At 53.0% G+C, this 21,453-nt stretch overlaps 1 protein-coding gene across 1 annotated transcript in view; it reads right to left on the reverse strand.

Moving 5' to 3' along the window:
- Positions 1–4,867: 4,867 nt before the first annotated feature.
- The window catches only part of CEP72 (centrosomal protein 72), a 32,509-nt gene continuing 15,923 nt past the window's right edge, over positions 4,868–21,453 (reverse strand). Inside the window, 10 exon segments of the mRNA XM_049707888.1 lie at positions 4,868–5,508; positions 6,641–6,752; positions 7,907–8,033; positions 14,648–14,779; positions 14,781–14,845; positions 15,981–16,107; positions 17,767–17,898; positions 18,222–18,473; positions 19,056–19,109; positions 19,367–19,489. Coding sequence (XP_049563845.1) covers positions 5,289–5,508; positions 6,641–6,752; positions 7,907–8,033; positions 14,648–14,779; positions 14,781–14,845; positions 15,981–16,107; positions 17,767–17,898; positions 18,222–18,473; positions 19,056–19,109; positions 19,367–19,489 — 1,344 coding nt within the window. The 3' untranslated portion in view covers positions 4,868–5,288.

Here is a 21,453-nt window from a genome sequence, read left to right on the forward strand (position 1 = left end):
CTCCAGGTGCGAGGCCTGGAGTGGGATCTGGACACAAACCACATCACGGACGCCCACATCAGCCCTGAAAACGGGGATGACGCCATCAAAACTGACATAAAATAAGGACGTTTTTAGACCATGATGGGGAGACTCGTGCCAGCAGGTGAGAAAGGAAATTGTAAACGCAGAGAGTGATTAGAGACGGAGAGTGAGATGTGAGAGAGAAGTGGGCAAACAATAAATAACTACAGGTAAATAGTGACTATTTCATTTAAACAAAATGTTTCATTAAGGCACCTGAAAAGCATGACATGCAAGCCAGAAGGGGTGCACAGGGAGTCACGTGCTCATGGCTCGTGTATGATGTCAGGAGTGCTGATCAAATAACACAAACATGTGCTGTGATACCACACCAGGCACAGGGCACACAGCCTCCAAACTTGTAGAGGTGAAAATGTGAATGACAGAAAATTATCTAAAAACAGCAGCACTAGACAGGAAAAGAAATCATCCAAGTAGAACAAATAGCACAAAATGGGATGGCAGATTTAAACTAGAATGCATCAATTACATTAGGTGACAAAGCAAGAGAAACACAGAAGTGGCGACAGCCCAACCGCCAGGATGAGGAATGACCAAGGAGAACGAGTGGGGCTGCGCAGCAGCTCGGAGGCGGTCAGCAGTCCACGGTGGGCGCAACCCCCGAGGCACACAGGAGGACGCAGGAGCGGAGGCCTCCGGACCACCGCCAAGCTGGCCCAGGATCCCGGTCAGCGGCCTGTTGGAGGCATCCCCGGGCCCTGCTGGGGTCACTCGGTCACTGACTGGGGCTGCGTGGACGAGGGTCCTGAGCTCAGGAGCTGGGACAGAGCCTGACGCCACGGCAGCTGCATCCCGTCCCCTGAACAGCGAGGTCCTGCGTGAAGGGACACACCTGCCCCTGCGTCTCTGCCACAGGGACACAACTTCAAATGCTGGAACTATTAAAGTGTCATTAAAAGACTGAGTGTCATGCCAAAAACCCTGAAAATTAGGCCATAAGAACAAATTCCTAGAGATAACGTAACTTATGAAAACTAACTTAAGAAGAACTGGGAAGCCCGCACAGTGCTGGCCAGGTGAGTACCAATGGCAATGGAGAAGCCGGAAGTCCAGGGGCTGGGCAACAAGGTGTGCATCTCACTCACACGGAGGCCAGCTGGGGCCCGGGGGGAGGGGTGCCGCTCGGGCGGCCACCAGCTCTTCTCTGCTGGGCCCTGAAGACACGCCTCCTTCACTTGCAGAGTTGGTCACATGGCCCCAAACCAGCTATAGGGGAGGCACACGGACGGCCCCTGAGAACCCACTCTGCTGCATTGCCGAACCATAATTCAACTGAATCAAGTCAAAAATCTCCTCACAAGATGTGAACTGGAACAGCCACTATGGAGAATAGTATGGAGGTTCCTTAAAAAACTAAAAATAGAACTACCATATGACCCAGCAATCCCACTACTGGGTATATACCCTAAGAAAACCATAATTCAAAAAGAGTCATGTACCACAATGTTCACTGCAGCTCTATATACAATAGCCAGGACATGGAAGCAACCTGAGTGTCCAACAAATGGATAAAGAAGATGTGGTACATATACACAATGGAATACTCAGCCATAAAAAGATTAAAATAATGCCATTTGCAGCAACATGGATGGACCTAGAGATTGTCATACTAAGTGAAGTAAGTCAGAGAAAGACAAATACGATATCACTTATATGTGGAATTTTAAAAAATGATACAAATGAACCTCTTTGCAAAACAGAAACAGACTCACAGACACCAAAAACAAACTCATGGTTACCAAAGGGGAAAGGTAGAGGGGAGGGATAAATTTGGAGTTTGGGATTAACAGATAAACATTACCTATATATAAAATAAATAACAAGGTCCTATTGTGTAGCACAGGGAACTCTACTCAATATCCTGTGATAAACCATAATGGAAAAGAATATGAAAAAGTATACATATATATAGATATATCTATAGATATACATATATATATCTCTCTCTATATATATCTATCTGAACCACTTTGTGGTACAGCAAAAACTAACATAACATTGTAAATCAACTAAAAAATAAATTTAAAATTTTCAAACATTCAGGGAAGAAACAGTTACAATCTTATACAAATTCTGCTGGGAATAGAGGATAGTGATGACGCAAACCCCAACAAGAACAGCATCGCAAGGACAAATGTCACCCTGGACACGGACGTACCACGTTCTTCTCAGAGCCACACTCACGCTGTGCCGGCCGTGTGTGCGACCTGTCCGGGACCGTACTCACAAGTCACTCAGCCCTCACGATGGCCTGCGAGGCAGGCACTGCCAGCCAGGACATTGAGGCCCAGAGAATCTGACTGCCCAGGGGGACATTAAGTGGCACACCTGGAACACAAAATCCTACACAAAACACCCACAAACCACGTACAACAACGTGTATGGAAGGAAAGCCCATCATCACTAAGTCGTGCTTCTCCCAGAAAGTTACTGTAGTTATAACCATATTAATAGGACAAGGGAGAAAAGTCACATGGTCATCTCAGTAGTGGCAGCAGAGTGTCTTATTCATCCACTCATGATGACAAATTCTTAGCAAATTAACAACAGAAGGAGCAAGGCCACCAGGAACCCGAATTTAGTGGCGCAAGTTCAGTGGCGAAGTGGTAAAGGTTCGCCTTTGATTTAGCGCCAGAGCAGGACCGATGCCCACTCCACTAGCACGCACAATCCACAATTCCACTAGACGCGCCCCAGCACAGAGGAGCAAAACTCAGAACAACACCGAGAAGAAAACATAAAAGCCCAGAGCAAAGGACTGGAGCGGAGGAAAGAAGAGCCATCACTCACAGCAGGCGTGACGGTGCTGGGAAGTCTAGGCAGCTACAGGCGAATTATCACGAGTCTAACAAGATCGCTGGGTGTAAAATTAATGTACAAAAAATCAGTTCTATTTCCATATAACACAAACACACACATTTCAAAAACACATCTTTTAGATATGGCATCACAAAATAAGGAAAACCTAGGAAGAAACATAACAAAAGATGCATAAGACCTCCATGGAGAAAATCATAGAACTATAATTAACGTACATTAAAGGAGGTCTAATAAGTGGACACAGATACTACAGTCATGGCTTGTAAGACCCAATATTACCTATGTCAGCTCTTCCCAAACCGACCAATGCAATCCCAGACAAAATCCCAACTTAACCAGCTAGTTCTGAAGCTCATGCAATTCAAAGGGTCAGAAGTAGCCCAAACACCCTGACATGGGGTGGGAGGTCTTGACCTACGGAGTGTCGTGCTGCACAGGGACGGACTGGACACCAGTGGAGGGAACAGACACACGAATCATTTGTGACCAACGAGTCTTGTGAATGGATGATGCTACATGTGAAAACCCCGGAACCGGGTCCTTAACCCTCACAACACGCACAGAAGTCAATTCCAGGTAGAATGTGTATCTAATACTCGAAACAGACAGAAAAATCATCATGAAAAAGACTGATACATTTCATCCTATTAAAGTTTAAATTGGGACTTCCCTGGCAGTCCAGCGGTTAAGACTTTGCCTTCCAAAGCAGGGGGTGCAAGTTTGATCCCTGGTCGGGGAGCTAAGATCCCACATGCCTCACAGCCAAAAAACCAGAAGCAATACTGTAACAAATTCAATAAAGACGTTAAAAATGGTCCACATCAACAACAACAAAAAACTTTAAAGTTTAAATTTTCTCTTCATCAAAACACACCATTAAAATGTGGAAAGACAAGAAAAAGCTATGTGCAAACATAATGCACAAAGTACTAGTATCCAGCACTACAAATAACTCCTACAAGTTAAGAGACAGACTATCCGGTAGGAAAATAGGGAAAATCCTGGACCAGGCACCTTGGAAAGGCAGGTGCTCACCCTGGCCGACGGGGCAGCAGGTGCAGGACTCCCTAGGAGGCGGACTTCTAGAAGCTTGATGGAAAGTGCGGGGCGCGAGGGCCAGCAGGTGTCCCCACGTACCTGCCAGCAGCAGCGTTAGCTGGTGTCACCACTTCGCAAACAGTTCCAGATGATCTGTAGTAACGCTACTCAGAATATGGTTAAGGAGTTAAATGAAACATGAACATAATGGGAAATAAAACCTTTATAAAAAAGATTTTCTTTCCTTTTTATAAAAAAGGACCAAGTGGAATTTTAGTACGAAGGAATATACAATTTCTAAAATTAAAAATTCAGTCTACAAGCCCAACAACAGATCAGGCGCATGGAGGAAACAGCAGTAAACTCTGTGACGGGACAACAGAGACCACCCAACCGAAGCTCCTAGAACACTAAGGAGGAAAAGACCCAAGATTAGGGAAAGGGGGGGCCAGACCCAGAGGCTGACGTGGCGTCACTGGAGTGCCGGGGGGAGGGGATTGGAAAGGCGGCTCGGGTCAAGGGAGAAATAACAGGAAATCGTGGCCCAAACTTCCCACATTTGATGAAAAATACAAAGCTCAACGTAACCCAAACGAGAAACATAAAGTAACAGCATGGCGACAACCTTCTACAAGCTGAAAACGGATTCATGCGAAAATCTTTAAATAAAAAAAAAATCTCATGATGAAACACGCACCCCCATACCGACTTCCCTGTGGTTACGAAAACGCAACGCGACCTGAAGGCGAGGGCCGCCTCCTGAGCCCCAGGGCCCGCGCCAGCCCCTGCTCTCGACCTGCAGCTCTGCTCCCTAAGTCCACCGCACGGCACTCTCAACAATCACTTCGCTTCACGAAAGAAAGCAAGTATTACCTGAGATACAACGTTTCCAATCTAAAAATCTAATTTTACGCCCTGTTAGGACATAATTTTCAGAAATGAACTGCAAACCAAGGAGAGTGGGGCTTGGGCGGTACTTCCCCTGTGGAAAGTTAATGCCACAAACATTATTCTTCACAGCTCTAGGTGTTACTTGTATTTAGTCTCAGATCTTGCAGTTCGTGCTCATCAACCGTGGTGCACGGCTTATTTCATAAAAGAACCCAACGCAAAACTCAGTTATAATCGAAGAGCCACTTTTTAGAACAATGTATTAGTTTATTAAATAAGGGCTGCTTGTCACACAATCAATTATTTTCTTTAACCGTCCTACAGAGCTGCTTTCTTGCACGTTAGGCAGAAAATTACAGTATTTTCTTTGTCTCAAGATATTTGATGAAAAACTACTGACCTGTTTGTCTCAAGACATGTAAGGGGCTTGGATGAGCCTGTCTTTTTAGGACACTTCAGACCCCCCCCCCCGCCCCGGCTGCACCACAGGCCCTGAAGACAGACACCCACAGAGAGGAGCGCTCAGGGCGCGGACGCGGGCGGGCGCTGGGGCGCAGGGCCGCGGTCTTCTTGAGCTCCCTGTGGCTCCAGTGCAGCGGCTCCACCTCGGCCTCGTGCTGCGCCCGCACCTGGCCCAGCTCCCGAAGGAGGTGCTCGTTGGTGCTGACCAGGTACCTGGAGACGAGGCAGGGGACAGCGCTCAGCCCCGGGCCCCGTCCCCGCCCGGGGGGCCCTCGCGCTGGCCCTGCTGCTGCCCCTCGCCTGGCGGGGCTGTGTCTCCCCAGCCCCGGCCCAGCAGGAGCCCCGATGGCGCGGCGCGGGAGCTGAAGGGGTGGGGAGGGGAGGCCCCTCGACACTCTGACAAGAACGCTCCATCTTCACGGCAAGAAAACAATGTTCCAGTTCTAGAAAAGGTCCAAGGATGGAAACATTTCTAATTCGTGGGCAACTGCACTTCTGACACGGACACGGCACAATGGGAAAGGCCTGGGTTCTTTAATGCTGTGGCCGTTTTTAACTCTGGAGGAATCTCAGCAGGGAAGTGGGGCTGCACGCTGCCGACCCCGTCTCCAGGCTGCCAGCTCACCCGGTTGGCACTGACTGAGGGACCTCCGTGGCGCCGCGAGCCACAGATAGCGCGGGGCCGCGTTCTCCACAAAGCTGGCCACGCCAGTGACAAACCCCGTTTGCCGGGACACTGGGAGAGCCACGAGCCAGGCGGAGGCTCAGCACCTAACCGCCTGCTGCTCCGAGAGGCGCTGCGGCCCTGCCTTGCCCACACCGAGCCCACGGAGCCCACCCGCCTGTGGCCTTCCTGCCCTCCCCCACGGGGCTTGTGCTGGGATGGGCCCAGGGGCCTGTGGCCTCCAATCCCCACAAGGTCACAGCCTGGCCGCTGTGGTGACCTCGTCCGACAGTGAGAAGGGGGCGGGGGGAAAGCAGAGGAAAAGGGAGGGTGGGGCGGGAGTGCTGCCCTCAGGCCTGCCCCCCACTGCCTCGGCTTCCCCTCCGCAGCCCCACCCGCTTGCCAGCACGCAGGTCTCTTCACAAAATCTGAGCTGGGGGCAAAGGTGGAATCTGTTTCTGCGAGAACAGCCGAGAACCACCACGCCGAGGGGGCACGCGCAGGCCTCCAGGACACGGCACCTCCTCTCCCTCGCCCCTTGTCCCCCCTTAACACCTCCCAGGAAGCTGCAGCAGGAAGGACCTCGCTGCTCAGTAAGACGCAGAAGCTCACATAAGCTCCGAGTCAACCCAGCGACACACGTGGGCTCAGGACCAGTGGCCCGCTGCCCCGGGCAGGCACCTACGGCTCTCCTGCAGCATCTGGGCGAGTTCCTGGATCCTGTCGTAGTGCTCCAGACGCTGCTTTAGTTCCACAATCTCCCCGGAGAGCCGCTTCACACTTGTCTGAAATCCTGATGGGAAAAGAAGTAGCGCTATTCAGTGAAATGCGCTCCCACATTTTTAAAAATTTTATTTGTCTATTTATTTATTTAGTTTTGGCTGCGTTCGGTCTTCATTGCTGTGCGCGGGCTTTCCCTAGTTGCGGCGCGTGGGCTTCTCACTGCGGTGGCTTCTCTTGTTGCGGAGCACGGGCTCTAGGCACGCAGGCTCAGTAGCTGTGGCTCGTGGGCTCTAGAGCACAGGCTCAGTAGTTGTGGCGCACGGGCTTAGTTGCTCCGTGGCATGTGGGATCTTCCCGGACCAGGGCTCGAACCCGTATCCCCTGCACTGGCAGGCGGATTCTTAACCACTGCGCCACGAGGGAAGTCCCAACACTCCCACATTCTGGAAACTAAAATGATTCTAGAGTTTAAAGCGCACCTGGGAAACACGGGAAAAGGTCATCAGGGTGAACAAAGCAGCCCCCTCTCCACCTGCAATCATCCCACCCAGGGCCCAGCGCCGGCCCCTGCTGTTGGGGATGAAGCCCCGGGACTCTGCCCTCCGGGCACCCCTGAGGGGTCCGTGCGGCGTGGAGCAGACAGGTGGAGGTGGGCCTGGCGCCAGCCAGAAGTCGTAGGCTGATCTGCTGCTGGACAGCTCGGCGTTCAGGAAGAAGACCCCGGCAGCCGACAGGACTGGGGTGAAGGGCTGCGGGGACGGTTACCGGGCGGCGGGCCCTGGAGGGTCTCGGCTGTGACTGTGCTCACGCCCTGAGATGCTTACCACCCGGTCTTTTAGGAAGAAGTTTCAGACCCCCGAGAGGTCAGACTGGAGCAGACACTCAGGCTGAAGCCCCTGTGGGACCCCACGTCACCTCACATTACCCCAGAGCAGGCTGCACCCCACCTCGAAATCCCAAGGGCACTTTTGCAAAACTGGCAAAACAGAATCCAAGACAGTGAAGAGGGAAACAAAAATGCCCTGGGTCTGGAAGGAGCCGTAACCAAGGAGGAGGACGCCCCGGGGAGGGCCCCGTGGCCTTTCAGCAGCTCAGAGAGACGGTCCCGGGCATGCGTGCCCGCCCTGGCAGGGCTGGGGGCTCCGACCCCGCTTCACTGCACTTGCTGAGTCTGAATCCTGTGAAATCCTGACTCTTACACGTACAAGTAAACCGTGAACTCACCAGTGATCTGCAAGTTCAGTGTGGATGGAGCGTCGGCGTTTCTCACTTCTTTTTTCACGCTGAACAGAAGAGACTTCAAGCTACTGCTTTCCTCCAGAGTTCTGCCCAGATGCTGCCTCAGGTGATCCTGCAGACACAGAGCAACGCGTGCCAAACAGGCGAGTCAAACTCTGTGCAGACGCTGCATCGCTACAAAGATGGCATCTGGGGCCCGTCTGTCTGGATCCAAATGGTCCCAAACTGCACAGTGTAAGGAGAAGGGGTGCCACTACTCATCTGCCCAAACCCCCAAACCCACGGTCCTCTGTTTCCGGGTTGACAGGCCTGCTGTGCCCATGGGGACGAAGCACTGCCCGGTGACCACGCAGGCTGGGGCTGCAGCCCTTCCTGGATGCGAGAGCCATTTGCGCGCAGACACCCAGAGGATGCCGGTACCACTTCACTATTTTTCACTTATGCCTCTAAAAATGAAGCTGTGTGTAGGATCTCTGTCTTGACAAGATGGTAAGCACCAGACACTTCAGACACTTGTCTCCCAGCAACCCTGTGGCTACTTCCACTCCCATTTTACAAACGGGGGGACTGAGCACAGAGGGTGCTCACGCCCGGGGAGGAGACCCGTCCCCGCCACACACAACACACAGAAGCCACCACGTGGCACCCTCCGCACCAGCTGCCGCATCGCGAGCACTTGCGGGGCTGCCTGGAATGGGCGTGGAGGACCTGCACCCTGCTAAGCCTTCAGAGGAGACCCCAGCCCCGAGTGACAGCCTGACAACAACTTCAGGAGGCCCTAAGACACACGGCTCAGCTACCCTGGGCTCTGACCACAGAGACCACACAGGGTAAGCGTGTGCTGTCTGAGGTGTGACTGGGGGTGACTTGTTACGCAGCACTAGACAACCTAACACAGGGGGTTCAGTACCTGCTGCCATCCCTACAGCCCACCCTCTTAACCACGGGACAGAAGCCAAAAAGCTTCTACACAGCAAAGGAAACCATCAACAAAATGAAAAGGCAGCCTGCGGATTGGGAGAAAATATTTGCAAACCATTTGTCTGATAAGGGGTTAATATCCAAAATATATAAAGAATTCACACAACAGTGAAAAAACAATCTGATTTAAACATGGGCAGAGGACCTGAACAGACATTTTTTCAAAGAAGACATCTAGATGCCAACAGGCGCATAAAAAGATGCTCAGCATCGCTAGTCATCAGGGAAATGCAGATCAAACCACAGCGAGGTGTCACCACACCTGCCAGCACGGCTTCATCAAAAGGACAAGCGATAACAAGTGTTGCCAAGGGTGTGCAGAAAAGGGAACCCTCGTGCGCCGTTGGTGGGAATGTGCACTGGTGCAGCCACTACGGAGAACAGTATGGAGGTTCCTCAAAAATTAAAATCAGAGCTAGCAGATCCAGCAATCCCACTTCGGGGCATTTATCTGAAGCAAACAAAACACTAATTTGAAAAGATATGTGCACCCCCCATGCTCACAGCAGCATTACTTACAATAGCCAAGCTGTGGAGCGACCTCAGCGCCCATCAATAGATGATGAATGGATAAAGAAGATGCGCTGTATGTTACAACGAGAAAGACGAATACCATGTGATCTCAGTCACACGTGGAATCTAAAACAAACGAAGTGAAGCCCACAGATACAGAGAACTTGGTGCCTGCCAGAGGCAGAGCTTAGGGGTGGGAGAAGGGGGTGAACCGTTACTGCTTTTTAGTTCAAATCAATTGAATTTTTTTAAAAAGTCTACTGCAAATAAAAGGGAGAGGTTGTTAGTTAGATTAAAAACGCAAGACCCAAGTGTACGCTGCCTACAGGGAACCCACTTTAAATATAAGCACACCAATAAATTAAAAGGACGGAAAAAGAAAGATACACCATAGCAACACTAATGGGAGAAATCTGCTGGTGGCTATGCTCGTGTCAGTCCAAGCAGAGTGAGAGAGAGAGAGCAGGCACAAGGGGGAAAGCACGAGAGGAAGCATCCCACGCTCAGGGCACTAACAGCCGTCAATGGCAGGCAGGGTGCCAGGTGGCGGCAGCGTGTGGAGGGCAAGGCAGAGAACAGCCAGGAGGTGCGCCCACGCGGGACAGCAACACCGCTAGGACCACGCGCTGGGAACGCCGACACCACTGAGCACACAGGTGTCACCTCAGCAGCCCCCGAGGGACCAGGGCACAGGCGTGGGCCCATCACACGGCACAGGGGTCACCAGATTCACACCGGGCAGCCTAACTCCATGGCCCCCACACTCAACCCTGACAACATACGAGCTTGACCAAAAAGAACAATTATCTATATGGGTCAAATTTACTTATTTTGGCTATAAAATAAATAAATAAAAATAAAATGAAAGAACACTTAAATAGTTTCCACACAATTAAACTGAACCATAATGATCAGTGAGGTAAAGACCTCACCATGCTGAATGCACGATGGTCTTTAAGTAAAAATTATCACGTTTAAGGTGCCCCTTCGATGGTCTGATGTGCGTGTACATAGTGACGGCCACAGTCGAGGTAATACACACATCTTCTCTTCACACAGTAACCATTTTCTGGGTGATGAGAACACCGGAAATCTGCTCTCTCAGCAGAGTTCCAGATTCCATGCGGTCTTATTCACTGTGACCACCAGGCACGCTTTAGAGCCCTAGACTTCGTCACCTACAGAGCTGCCGCTCTGCCCTGGGCCACCGTCTCCCCACTCCCCCACCTCCCCACCACCGGTGGCCACCGCTCTCCTCTGCCGCTATGAACTCAACTCTTGGGCTCCATGTGTGAGGCGGAGGAGTTTACTTCCCTTCCGCGTCCGACTTATTTCACTTAGCATAGCGCCCTCGAGGTCTATGGCAGGATTCCCTTCTTTTTAAAGCTGAATAATGTCCCGCTGTACACAGGCGCCACGTCTCCTTTCCCCACTCATCCGCTGGAGGGCGCTTAGGCTGGTTACTGTGACTAATACTGCAGCGAACATGGCAGTACACGCCTCTCCTCCAGATCCTGATTTCACTTCCTTTGGATAAACACGCAGAAGCGGGATTGCTGGATCACATGCTAGTTCTACTGTGGGCTTCCTGAGGACCCTCCATACTGTTCTCCACAGCGGCTGCACCAACGTACATTCCCGCCAACAGTGCACGAGGGTTCCCTTCTCTCCACATCCTCCACTTGTTATCTCTTGTCTTTTTGATGACAGCCATTCTGCAGGTGTGAAGCGATAGCTCACTCTGGTTTTGATTTGCATTTCCCTGATGATTAGTAATACTGAGCATCATTTTCACATGTCTGTTGACCATCTGTATGTCTTCTTTTTAGGTCCTCTGCCCGTTTTTTAGTTGGGTTTCTTTTTTTCTTCTATTGAGTTGTATATTAACCCCTCATCGGATAAATGGTTTGCAAATATTTTCTCCCAATCCATAGGCTACCTTTTCATTTTGGTGATGCTTTCCTTTGCTCTGCAGAAACTTTTAGTTTGAGGTAGTCCCACTAGTTTACTTTTGCTTTTGTTGCCTTTGCTTTTGGTGTTACATCCAAAAAATCACTGCCAAGGCCATGTCAAGGAGCTTTCTTCCTCTGTTTTCTTCTAGGTTTTTTTTTTTTTGGCCGCACTACGCGGCATGTGGGATTTTAGTTCCCCTACCAGGGATCAAACCCATGCCCCCTGCAGTGGAAGCGTGGAGTCCTAACCACTGGACCACCAGGGAAGCCCCTTCTAGGAGTTTTAGTTTCAAGTCTTATATTTAAATTTTTAATCCACTCTGAGTTGAATTTTGTGTGTGCTGTAAGATAAGGGTCCAAGTTCATTCTTTTGCCTGTGAACATCCAGTTTTCCCAACACCATTTACTGAAGAGATCATCCTCTCACCATGGTGTATTCTTGGTGCCCTTGTCAAAAATTAGTTGACATATATGTGTGGGTTTATTTTTGGGTTCTCTATTCTGTTCCAGTAATCTATGTCTGTTTCTGTGCCAGCACCATACTGTTATGATTACTATAGCTTTGTGATATAATTTTAAATCAGGAAGCGTGATGCCTGAAACTCTGTTCTTTCTCAAGATCACTTTGGTGATTTGGGGTCTTTTGTGGAACTACAAAAAGAAGAATACAAATTAAAAGAAAAATAATTATACAAATTTTAGAATCGTTTTTTCTATTTCTGTGAAAAATGCCATTGGAATTTTTATAGGGCTTACACTGCGACTGTAGATGTCTTTGGGCAGTATGGACATTTTAACACTAACAACCTTCCACCCATGAACATGGGATATCCTTCCGCTCATTTGTCTTCTTCAACTTCTTTTATCAATGTTTTATAGTTTTCAGTGTTAAGATCTTTAGCCTTCTTGGTTAAATTTATTCCTAAGTATTTTATTCTTTTTGATGCTATAAATGGAATGGCTTGGGAACAATCACTGGTATAAAGAAATAAGAATGATTTTTGTTGTGCTGACTTTGTATCCTGCAACTTCACTGAATTTATTTGTTCTGCTTTTCTTTTGTGAAGTCTTTAATGTTTTCTATATGAATAATCACATCATCTACAAACAGAGGTAACTTTACTCCTTCCTTTCCAATCTGGATGCCTTTTGTTTCTTTTTCTCACCTGCTTGCTCTTGCTAGTACAGTTGATCCCTGAACCACGGGGGGTCGGGGGGCTGGGGAGCCGACTCTCCTTGCAGCTGAAGATCTGCATATAATTTACAGTTAGCCCTCCAAATCTGCAGTTCTGTGTCCATGGATTCAACCAACTTCCAATTGTGTAGTACTATAGTATTTTACTATTTAAAAAATCCACGTATAAATGAACCCATGTAGTTCAAACCCATGTGTTCAAGGGTCAGCTGTACTTCCAGTGGAAGAGAAGCTGCAGACTGGACACCCTGGTCTCATACTGGGTCTCAGAGGAAAAGCATTCAGTCTCCCCCACTGATCGTGAGGTGAGCCAAGGGCTTCTCACAGATGGCCTTTATTGTGTTGAGGAAATTTTCTTTCACACCTATTTTGTTGAGTTTTTTTCTTATCATGAATGGATGTTGGACTCTGTCAGATGCTCTATCTCCATCACTTGGGATGACTGTGTGGTCTTTCTCTCTCCATGAGTTAATGTAGAGTATTAATTTGTGTATGTTGAACCAACCTTGCATTCCAGGGGACAATCCCTCTTGGTGGTGATGTGTTGCTGAATTTGGTATGCCAGTCTTCTGTTGAGGATTTTTACATCTATGTGCATCAGACAGTAGCCTGTAGTTTTCTTTTCTTGCAGTGTCTTTGGCTTTGGTATCTGGGCAATGCTGGCCTTATGAAATTAGTTTTAAAGTATTCCCTCTACTTCTATTTTTTTGGAAAAGTTTAAGAAGGATAAGTATTAATGCTTTGAATGTTTGATAGAATTCCGCCATGAGGCCATCTGGTCCTGGACTTTCCTTTATTAAGAGGTTGATTACTGTTCCATCTCATTTGTTATTGGTCTCTTAGGTTTTGTTTCTTCTTGATACAGTCTTGGTAGGTTGTATGTTTCTAGGAATTTATCCGTTTCTCCTAGGTTCTCCAATGTGCTTGTATATAACCATTCTTTGACTCTTTTTATTTCTGAGGCATCCGTTGTAATGCCTCCTCTTTCATTTCTGATTTTTAATCTCCTCTCTTTCTTAGTCTAGCTAAGAGTTTATTGGTTTTGTATATTTTCAAAACCCAACTCCGTTTTGTTCATTGTTTTCCTGTTGCTTTTCTACTCTTATTTCTTTCTGCTATGATCTTTATTATTTCCTTCCTTCTGCTTTCTCTGGATTCAGTGTGTTCTTCTTCCTAGTTCCTCTAGCTGTAAAGTTAGCTGCTTTATTTGAGATTTTGAGATCTTTTTTCCTTTTTAGTGTAGGCATTTATGAGTGATGGTCTCATGGCGAGGTTACAAAGGACGAGGGCAGCCTCAGCCAGGAAGTGGGCTCCACTGCCAGGCCCACACTGTGCTGGCTCTGGCTGCCCTACAGTGCCACCTGGTGGCGGAGTTCCCACAGGTCCACAGGACACCTCGGTCTCATAGCTGGCTACTGCAGACAGGACAGCCAGGTAACTGGAACCTCTCTCACCAGTGTTCTGGGGAGCCTGGGCCAGGGAACACTGGGGCCACAGAAACTCCACCTCCAGCCCAGCCTCACTCTCTCTTTTTCTCTCCCACTCGGCCTCTCTCAGAACAGAACGCAGCTGCCCAGGAGAGGCAGAGCTGGGACAAGTGGCAATGCTGCCATCTGCAATCACTGTCATGAGGGGTCCTGGAGTGACAGAGTCACGCTGCGTCCCTGAAGGGCAGCTGGAGTCCCTGGGGGTGAGGAAAGCCTGGTGGGGGAGGGGGTTCGCGTCCTGCGAAGGGCAGGAAGGGGCCCCGGTGTTGTGCCCGACAGCTGTAAGGGGAAGCAGCGTTGAGAAGCTACTCTCATTCTGTGATGTCAAAACTACATTTTGGGGCTTCCCTGGTGGCGCAGTGGTTTAGAGTCCACCTGCCATTGCAGGGGACACGGGTTCGTGCCCCGGTCTGGGAGGATCCCACATGCCACAGAGCGGCTGGGCCCATGGGCCATGGCCGCTGAGCCTGTGCGTCCGCAGCCTGTGCTCCGCAACGGGAGAGGCCGCAACAGTGAGAGGCCCGCGTACCGCAAAAAAAAAAAAAAAAAAAAAAACCCTACATTTTGCTCCATCTGTGAACAAACGGAACTAACTCACCATCTCCTTCCGAGTGTCGCTGAGTTCCGACACCACCTCACTCATCTTCACGCTATACTGCTGCTGTAGCTCAGCAAGGCGACTCTGCAAAGACTTATTTTCCATAGTCAGGGAGCTAATTTCTTCACTCACATGTTGTTGAACTGTCCTGAGTGGCTGTAAACTCTTGGACAGATGACAAAATGTGTCTTGCCTGAGCTAGAAGTAAGAATCAAACATTATTACACCATTTATGTTGAAAGGATGAGTGTAAACAAAACATGTTCAATGCATTTTGAGTAACACGGGCTACATGGCTCAAAAACACTGGCCGGCATGGAGACTGGAAAAGGGACACGTATGCCATTGAAATGACCTCATCAGGCCTCTTTATCCCCCGCCGTGGATGAGGACCAACAGGCAAAGAGCAACAGTCTTAGAGACCTAGAGAAGGGGCCTCAGGGAAAGGCCACCATTAGGAGGTCTGCCTTAACACGCTCTCACACAGCACCGACTGCTGCTCCAGGCCTGGCCCTGCTCCACGACTGGGAAAGCAGACAGTCCTGCTTCTAGCCCTGACAGGGTGTAGGTTTATGTGGTCAGGATCCAGGGGCGCCAGCTTCTCAGGGCGCCCTGATTCCAGAAGGAGAAGCTGAGGGGCCAAGACACTGAGTGGAAGGCTCGGGAGCCTATGGTGCAGCTAAGCTGGGAGATCCAGGCAGATCGGGGTCTGCTGGAAGGAGAGAGCTGGCAGGTCCCTGCTCCCCCTGGGGCACGTGAGGCTGCAATCAGGCTGTGGGGAAAGAGAACGTGGCCCTGGGGACACAGCATGTCCCCGCCTCACACCCCAACTCTGGATGTGGGGTCCCCTGTGTGCCCCTGTACCCAGGCACCAGGCAGAAGAAAACCCAAGTCCCCTCTGGGGAGGGGCCACATCTTCCTGGGCCTCAAGTCATTGCCACCAAAAGGTCAGCAAATCCAGGGCCCTGCATTCAGTCAAATGCTCAGAGGATTCGGAGAAGACAGCAGCAGCATTTTAGCCTCTCCAAATCCCCACATTAAAACAGAGCAAGGAGAAGCAACATCCAGGAAGAGCGATGCCAACACCACTGGCTGATGACATACCTCCAGGAAGCCTGGAGCGCCAGCAGGTGGGAAACGACAGCCACAGGCCGCGTGGAGTCCTCCATGTCTGCCACCTCCCGAGAACCCAGACGCTGTGAACAGGACCATCAGGACGCTCCCCGCAGCACAGTGAGGCAGTGACGCCGGTGAGGCGGTCCAGTGAGACACGGGGACCAGCGCCCCGCAGTGGGGCGCAAGCATCTGCCCGCAGAGCCCTAGGCCAGCTCGCCGAGGAACACCTCGCTGCCGTGCAGGGGGCTGCAGCCACTACAGTGCCTGCCCACCAGGTCGAGGAGCACCACCTCCAGGGTGGCCTTCTTCCCGGGCGGCACAGCCAAGTGCAACTTGGGACACACCTGCACGGAAACAAACCACGAGCGTGGCTTCTTCCCTGCCTGAAACCAGTGGGTACGATGCAGCACTAGGCGTGCGCGCCACGCTGATGCCCCATCCCACCGCCTACAAGCACGATGGCGGTTCACACACCACAAGCCTGCAAGCGTGGCTCATGGGATCCACCTCCCCGCCCCGCACGTGTGTCCACATGTGTGGGGCGGGGGACAACATCTCACACCGGGAGGAACGGCGAAACTGTCACCCTAGTGTAACAGTCAGGAGACCGGTCGGTTCCCAGGGACGGCTGTCCTGGGCCCTCCTGAACCAGCCCCAGCGATTCTGGGAGGGAGGAGAATAGTCTCAGCCTGAACAGTCACTGGAGCCCCGGAGGCCCTAAGTGCAGCGCAGCCCACGCGGGACTAGAGGGAGGGCTGGCCGGGACGGCGCAGGCACAAGGCTGCCGAGGCTCCACCCCGGGCCCAACCATGCCAGGACCGCAGAGTCACTGGCATTCACGGCAACGCTCTCTTTTTTCCGTTTAGAAATTGTTTTACCAATTTTAAGGGATTACTGCAGAAAGCGGGGTGGCTCCTGCCCACTTTCTGAGCGCCTAGGGAACAATTCCTGGGTCCGGGGATTTGGGGAGTAAATGCCAGCAGTGCCAGAGCTGGCGACGAGCCCCGCCGCCCTTCACAGCCCGGCGCTCCCCGCTGTTACACAGATAAAGGGCTTTCCTCCTCAAGGCCGTCTGGAACAGCCAGCGAGACCCTGCAGGGAGGGTGGGAGCGACCTGGGCCACTTGAGCCGGGACAGCCCTTCACTCCTGGCATCACTGAGCACCCACGGGAGCCCCAGGAGCACCGGGAAACACATGCCCGCAGAGGGGACACTGCTCTGCCCGAGGTCACACCAAGGGCGGGGTGGCCGTCTCCGGGGACCAGTTGGCGTGGGAACACTGAGGCCGGCTGCTGGTCCCAAAGAGCCGAGGCAGAGAGCACCTGTGGGCATCAGCACACATACCTCCGCCAGGAGCTGCACCTGGACGCTCAGCCGCAGGCGTGGGTGATGGAGCCGCGGTCCCCAGCGTGGTCAGGCTTCTGCCTTCCACCCGGCAGAAGGGTCGTGCCCTCTCCAAGAGGACAATCTCACCACAGGGTCAGAGTGCTCAGAGGAGGGGGCCCCGCAGGCAGCGCCCCTCCTGCAAGGTCCCAACCCCACAGCAAGGGCCAGCCCGTCAGGTGAGGCTCCGCCCGGGGTGACACCCATCTGGGGACAGGCAAGGCCCAAGCACATTCCCAACTCAAGCAAGTCCTCGTTTTCCTTCCTTCACTCAATCCAGTGAGAGACTAAAGAGGCGAACAGACAGCGGCCAGACGAGCTGTGAAAGCAGAGCTCGGCCCCGCGGCCTGCGGCTGGAAGCCACCCACCACCTACAACGGGCCCAGCGTCCCTGATTCTATGTCTCCAGCTCAGGACCAACCACAGGGGGCCAGGCGCTCCCCTCACCAACCTCGTGGGACGCCCCCTTCCAGCCCCAGCCCCCGGCCTCCCCGGGCCGCAGACCCTGTCAGGGCACCTGCGCCCCTTCTCCGCTGGGACGCTCTCCCCCCGCGCCCGCCTGGGAGTGACGTGGCAGGGCCAGCCCCCTGCCCCGTGAGCCCGGAGGGCAAGCCACCCACCGTCTGCTGGGTGGTCTTCACTCGTGCCCCAAACTTTGAGAATGTCTCCATCTCCAGTTGGGCCAGTGACAAGGGCGACGAAGCACCGTCCACAACCGCTCTGGGTGACTCTGGGCGACTCTGGGCGAGAACCTGCACTCCCAAACGAGGACGTGTCTTCGGAGAGCCAAAGGACACACGCCCAGGACCCCCGCTCCCGAGGGCGCCGTGGGTGGCTCCAGCCAGCGGGACGAGGAGGCCGCGTAAGCCAGCGCCCCCGGGAGGACACTTCCACCTCAAGGCCCTTTGCACCACGGGGAGAGGCGAGCAGCCTGGGAGCGCGCTTCTAAGAGAACAGGGCGGTGACAGCGCCGCGGAGCAGTTCACCTAAGAGCTGCGCTCACCTCGGGGTCGTGTCAGCGCTGAGGAAGGAAGACGCGGCCTGACAGAGGACGGCGGCCCCATGGCCTCCACACCTGGCTCAGCTCACGCACGCTGTGCGGGCTCTGCTGCTCGGGCCCCCAGGCCGCCGAGCGGGAACAGGGCCCCAGCTCCGGCCCTCCTCCAAGCAGCTCAGACACTCCTGGTCCGCAGGGGCCCGGAGCATCCCGCCACGCACCCTGCGCTTCCTGTGCTTTCCGAGCAGGCAAAAGGGATTTAACCCCTTTTGCGTCAATAAACTTGTCTTCTGAGAAGGAGGGGCTGAGCCAGGGTGGGGTCCGTGGGGTCTGCAACAGAGAAGGGGGCAGAGCCCTCACCACCAGGCGCCCTGGGCTCAGGGGCCGGCACTGCAAGTTAAACAGCTGTGTGCACATGCATGCGTGTGTGCGCGTGTGAGCGTGTGTGCAGGCATGTGTGTGCCTGTGTACGGATGCACGCGCACACGCAAATACGGAAAATCCACCAAAGAGTAACAGAACTGAAGTAGTAACTTTAACAAATGAATCGACTGATTACTGTATGTCCTCTCACCAGAACTATACATAACAAAGATGAGTCAAGTGGGTAACAACTTAAGATCTGGAAGTTACAGTGGATTTAACAACTTGTTCCTACCGGAGACACTGTCGACGCGTCGGATCTAAGACCCTCCCTCCCCAGCCGCTGAGCCACTTCCCGGGCACCTCGGGGCCCAGCACCCCACAGCCCAGGGCCCTCCTCCCAGGGCAGGCTCTCCTCTTGAGGCCCCTCAGCCTGACCGCCCTGGACCCTCCTGCACGTGGACTCTGCAGGCACCCAGGCTCAAATCTGCCCCACAAGGCTGCCCTCTGGCCAGGCCTCCCCTCAGGGCTCCGTGAACAGGGCCATACCCAGGGCGTCCCCAGCAAGTGCTCGTGACCTGAGCGGACGGACACCACTGTCATCTGGCGGCCCAAGCCAGAGACCACCCGGACAGCCCTCCCCCGCAGTTCCCTGTCCATCAGCATACGTCACCAAGTCCACCCAACCAGCACCAGCTGGCCACCTCTGCCCCTTGCTGGGACTGGTCTGCCATATCCACTCAGACGGACCCACTGCCCGCCCCCCACAACTCAAATGCCCACCGGCCACTCCATGCCGTCCCCTGCCCCCAGCCCGGGGACCTGGCCTCCCCCCACCATGCGGCACTGCGCTCCCTCACCTTGACCTGCAACCTGTGCTCTTCTGTCCCCCACCTCCAGCCCAGGGCCTCCACACGAGCCCACACCCACACAGCACAGCTGAGCCTGGCCACCAGGGGCCAGCAGAGCAAGCCATACTGGGACTGGGGGCCGGCCCACAGAAGCACAGTCTGAATGCTTCAAAACCCTCCAGGACGTAGACGATGGGAGGACGCAGAAACACTTCCAGCTCACAGGCGTCTGAGACACGACGCTAAGATACGCCACGTGCGCCGGACAGGATCCGGGACCCGAACACGCATCCACGCATCCCCACGCACACATACATGTGTAGATGCGTGTGTAGGGACACACGCAGGAGGTCTCAGGACGTGGAGTAAATGCGGCTGGTGCCTCAAGGCCACGGCCTGCTCTGCAGTGGCCACGGGGCACTGGGCAGCCACCATCACGACCCACCAAAGTCCCCACGAGCTCACCTGCACGAGCCTCAGGCAGGGGCTAGGTTCGCTCACACTGGGACGTTTCTGACGCCTTTTCCATATTCGTGCAAACAACACTCAATTAACTTATTTAATTTCCCTTGTCTTTCATTTTTTAAACTGTAACAGTAGCCACTGTCATAACTGGGCCCATGTATGTATCCGGAAGAAACTGTGTGTGAGTGAGAGTGTGTACTCACAGACCAGGAACCTAAACCACAGGTGTTCTACAAGTGTCAACTTCCATTCATAGAGAAGATTCTTTCCTAAGACACCTTAGGGAGTCGCGCGCACACACAATGAAGAGGAACGAGGGCAAGCAGTGGGGCCGGGGCCGCCTGGACGAGGGGCAAAGCGCCGTGGGGGTGGGGGGGGCTCGCCACGCACCAGCCCTGCATCCTCGGCTCCGCCCAGCCCCGCTGGAGCTGCCCCTCCGCTTCTCGGGGCCCTTCCTCAGGGAGTCCCCACGCTGCTGCTGTGCTGACTCAGGACTCAATAGGTGCCGCGACTCTGCTGCATTAAAAAACATTTTAAAAGCTCTATTTCAGGCTCCCAACAGTGTACCGTATCTGTCAAGTATACTCCTTCCGTGGGGTGAACGGGAAAAGAAGGCCGAGTGGATAACACACACCAGCCCACCCTGCTGGGAACCTGCAGCGGTCACCGCCCACAGCGCCCCAGGGGAGGGTGACCCAGCCGCACTCAGGAGAAACTGTTCGGCCGAGGAATCAAGACAGACACGACGGTCAACAGAACCCAGAGACTCCGGCCCACTGAATTAACAAGGGCGCCAAGGTTATTAAATGAAGAGAAAGACAGTCTTCTCAACAAATGGCACTGGCACAACTGGACATACGTGGGGGGACAGGCGGGCAGCCTGACCCACTATCTCACGCCACACCCCGAAATTCACTCAAAAGAGCGGCTCTCAGACCTAAGCACTGACCCCCAGCACGTGGACCAGTCCGTGGGAGGAACCCTCCACAAGCAGGGGCAGCACACCGAAATGCACGACCACGAAGGGAAACACGAAGAACGGAATTTCACTGAAATAACACTGCTCTAGGGAGCACTGCTTAGAAAACAGGCAAGCCACAGGGTGGGCAGAAACTTGCAGTACTATACCTGAGAAAGGGCTTGTGTTCAAACACCATGAAGAAGTCTTATGCCTCAACACCAAGAAAAGAAAAGGGGAGGGGAACAGACAGGAAGAGAAACGCCACGGAAGACGTGAGCCCATGGAGAGGCTGTGGTGACTTGTTTTCAGGAGATGCTAATTAAAACCAACAAGAGATACCACCATACACCCAGGACGGGAGCCAGCGTTAGAGAGACTGACAGTCCCAGGAGCTGGCGGGGACGCCAAGGCAGAGGTGGTCCTGCAGCAGGGAAGCCCCAGCCCGCCGCGTCTTCATGGAAAGCTCTTAGGAACCCACAACTCAGAAGCAGCAGCAACGGAGCTGAAGCTCACACACACGTCCTGGCGGAAGAGCCCCAGCAAAGGGCATGAAGTTCACGTGCACGTTCTCACCAACGTGCAGCTGGAGCCGGGAGTCCCCTCGTGGCCGGCAGGGACTCACTCCCTCCAGCACAGGACGCTTCCTCCCTGTCTGCTTAGACATCTCACT

Source organism: Orcinus orca, chromosome 3, assembly GCF_937001465.1.
Source record: "Orcinus orca chromosome 3, mOrcOrc1.1, whole genome shotgun sequence".
Classification (NCBI taxonomy): domain Eukaryota; kingdom Metazoa; phylum Chordata; class Mammalia; order Artiodactyla; family Delphinidae; genus Orcinus; species Orcinus orca.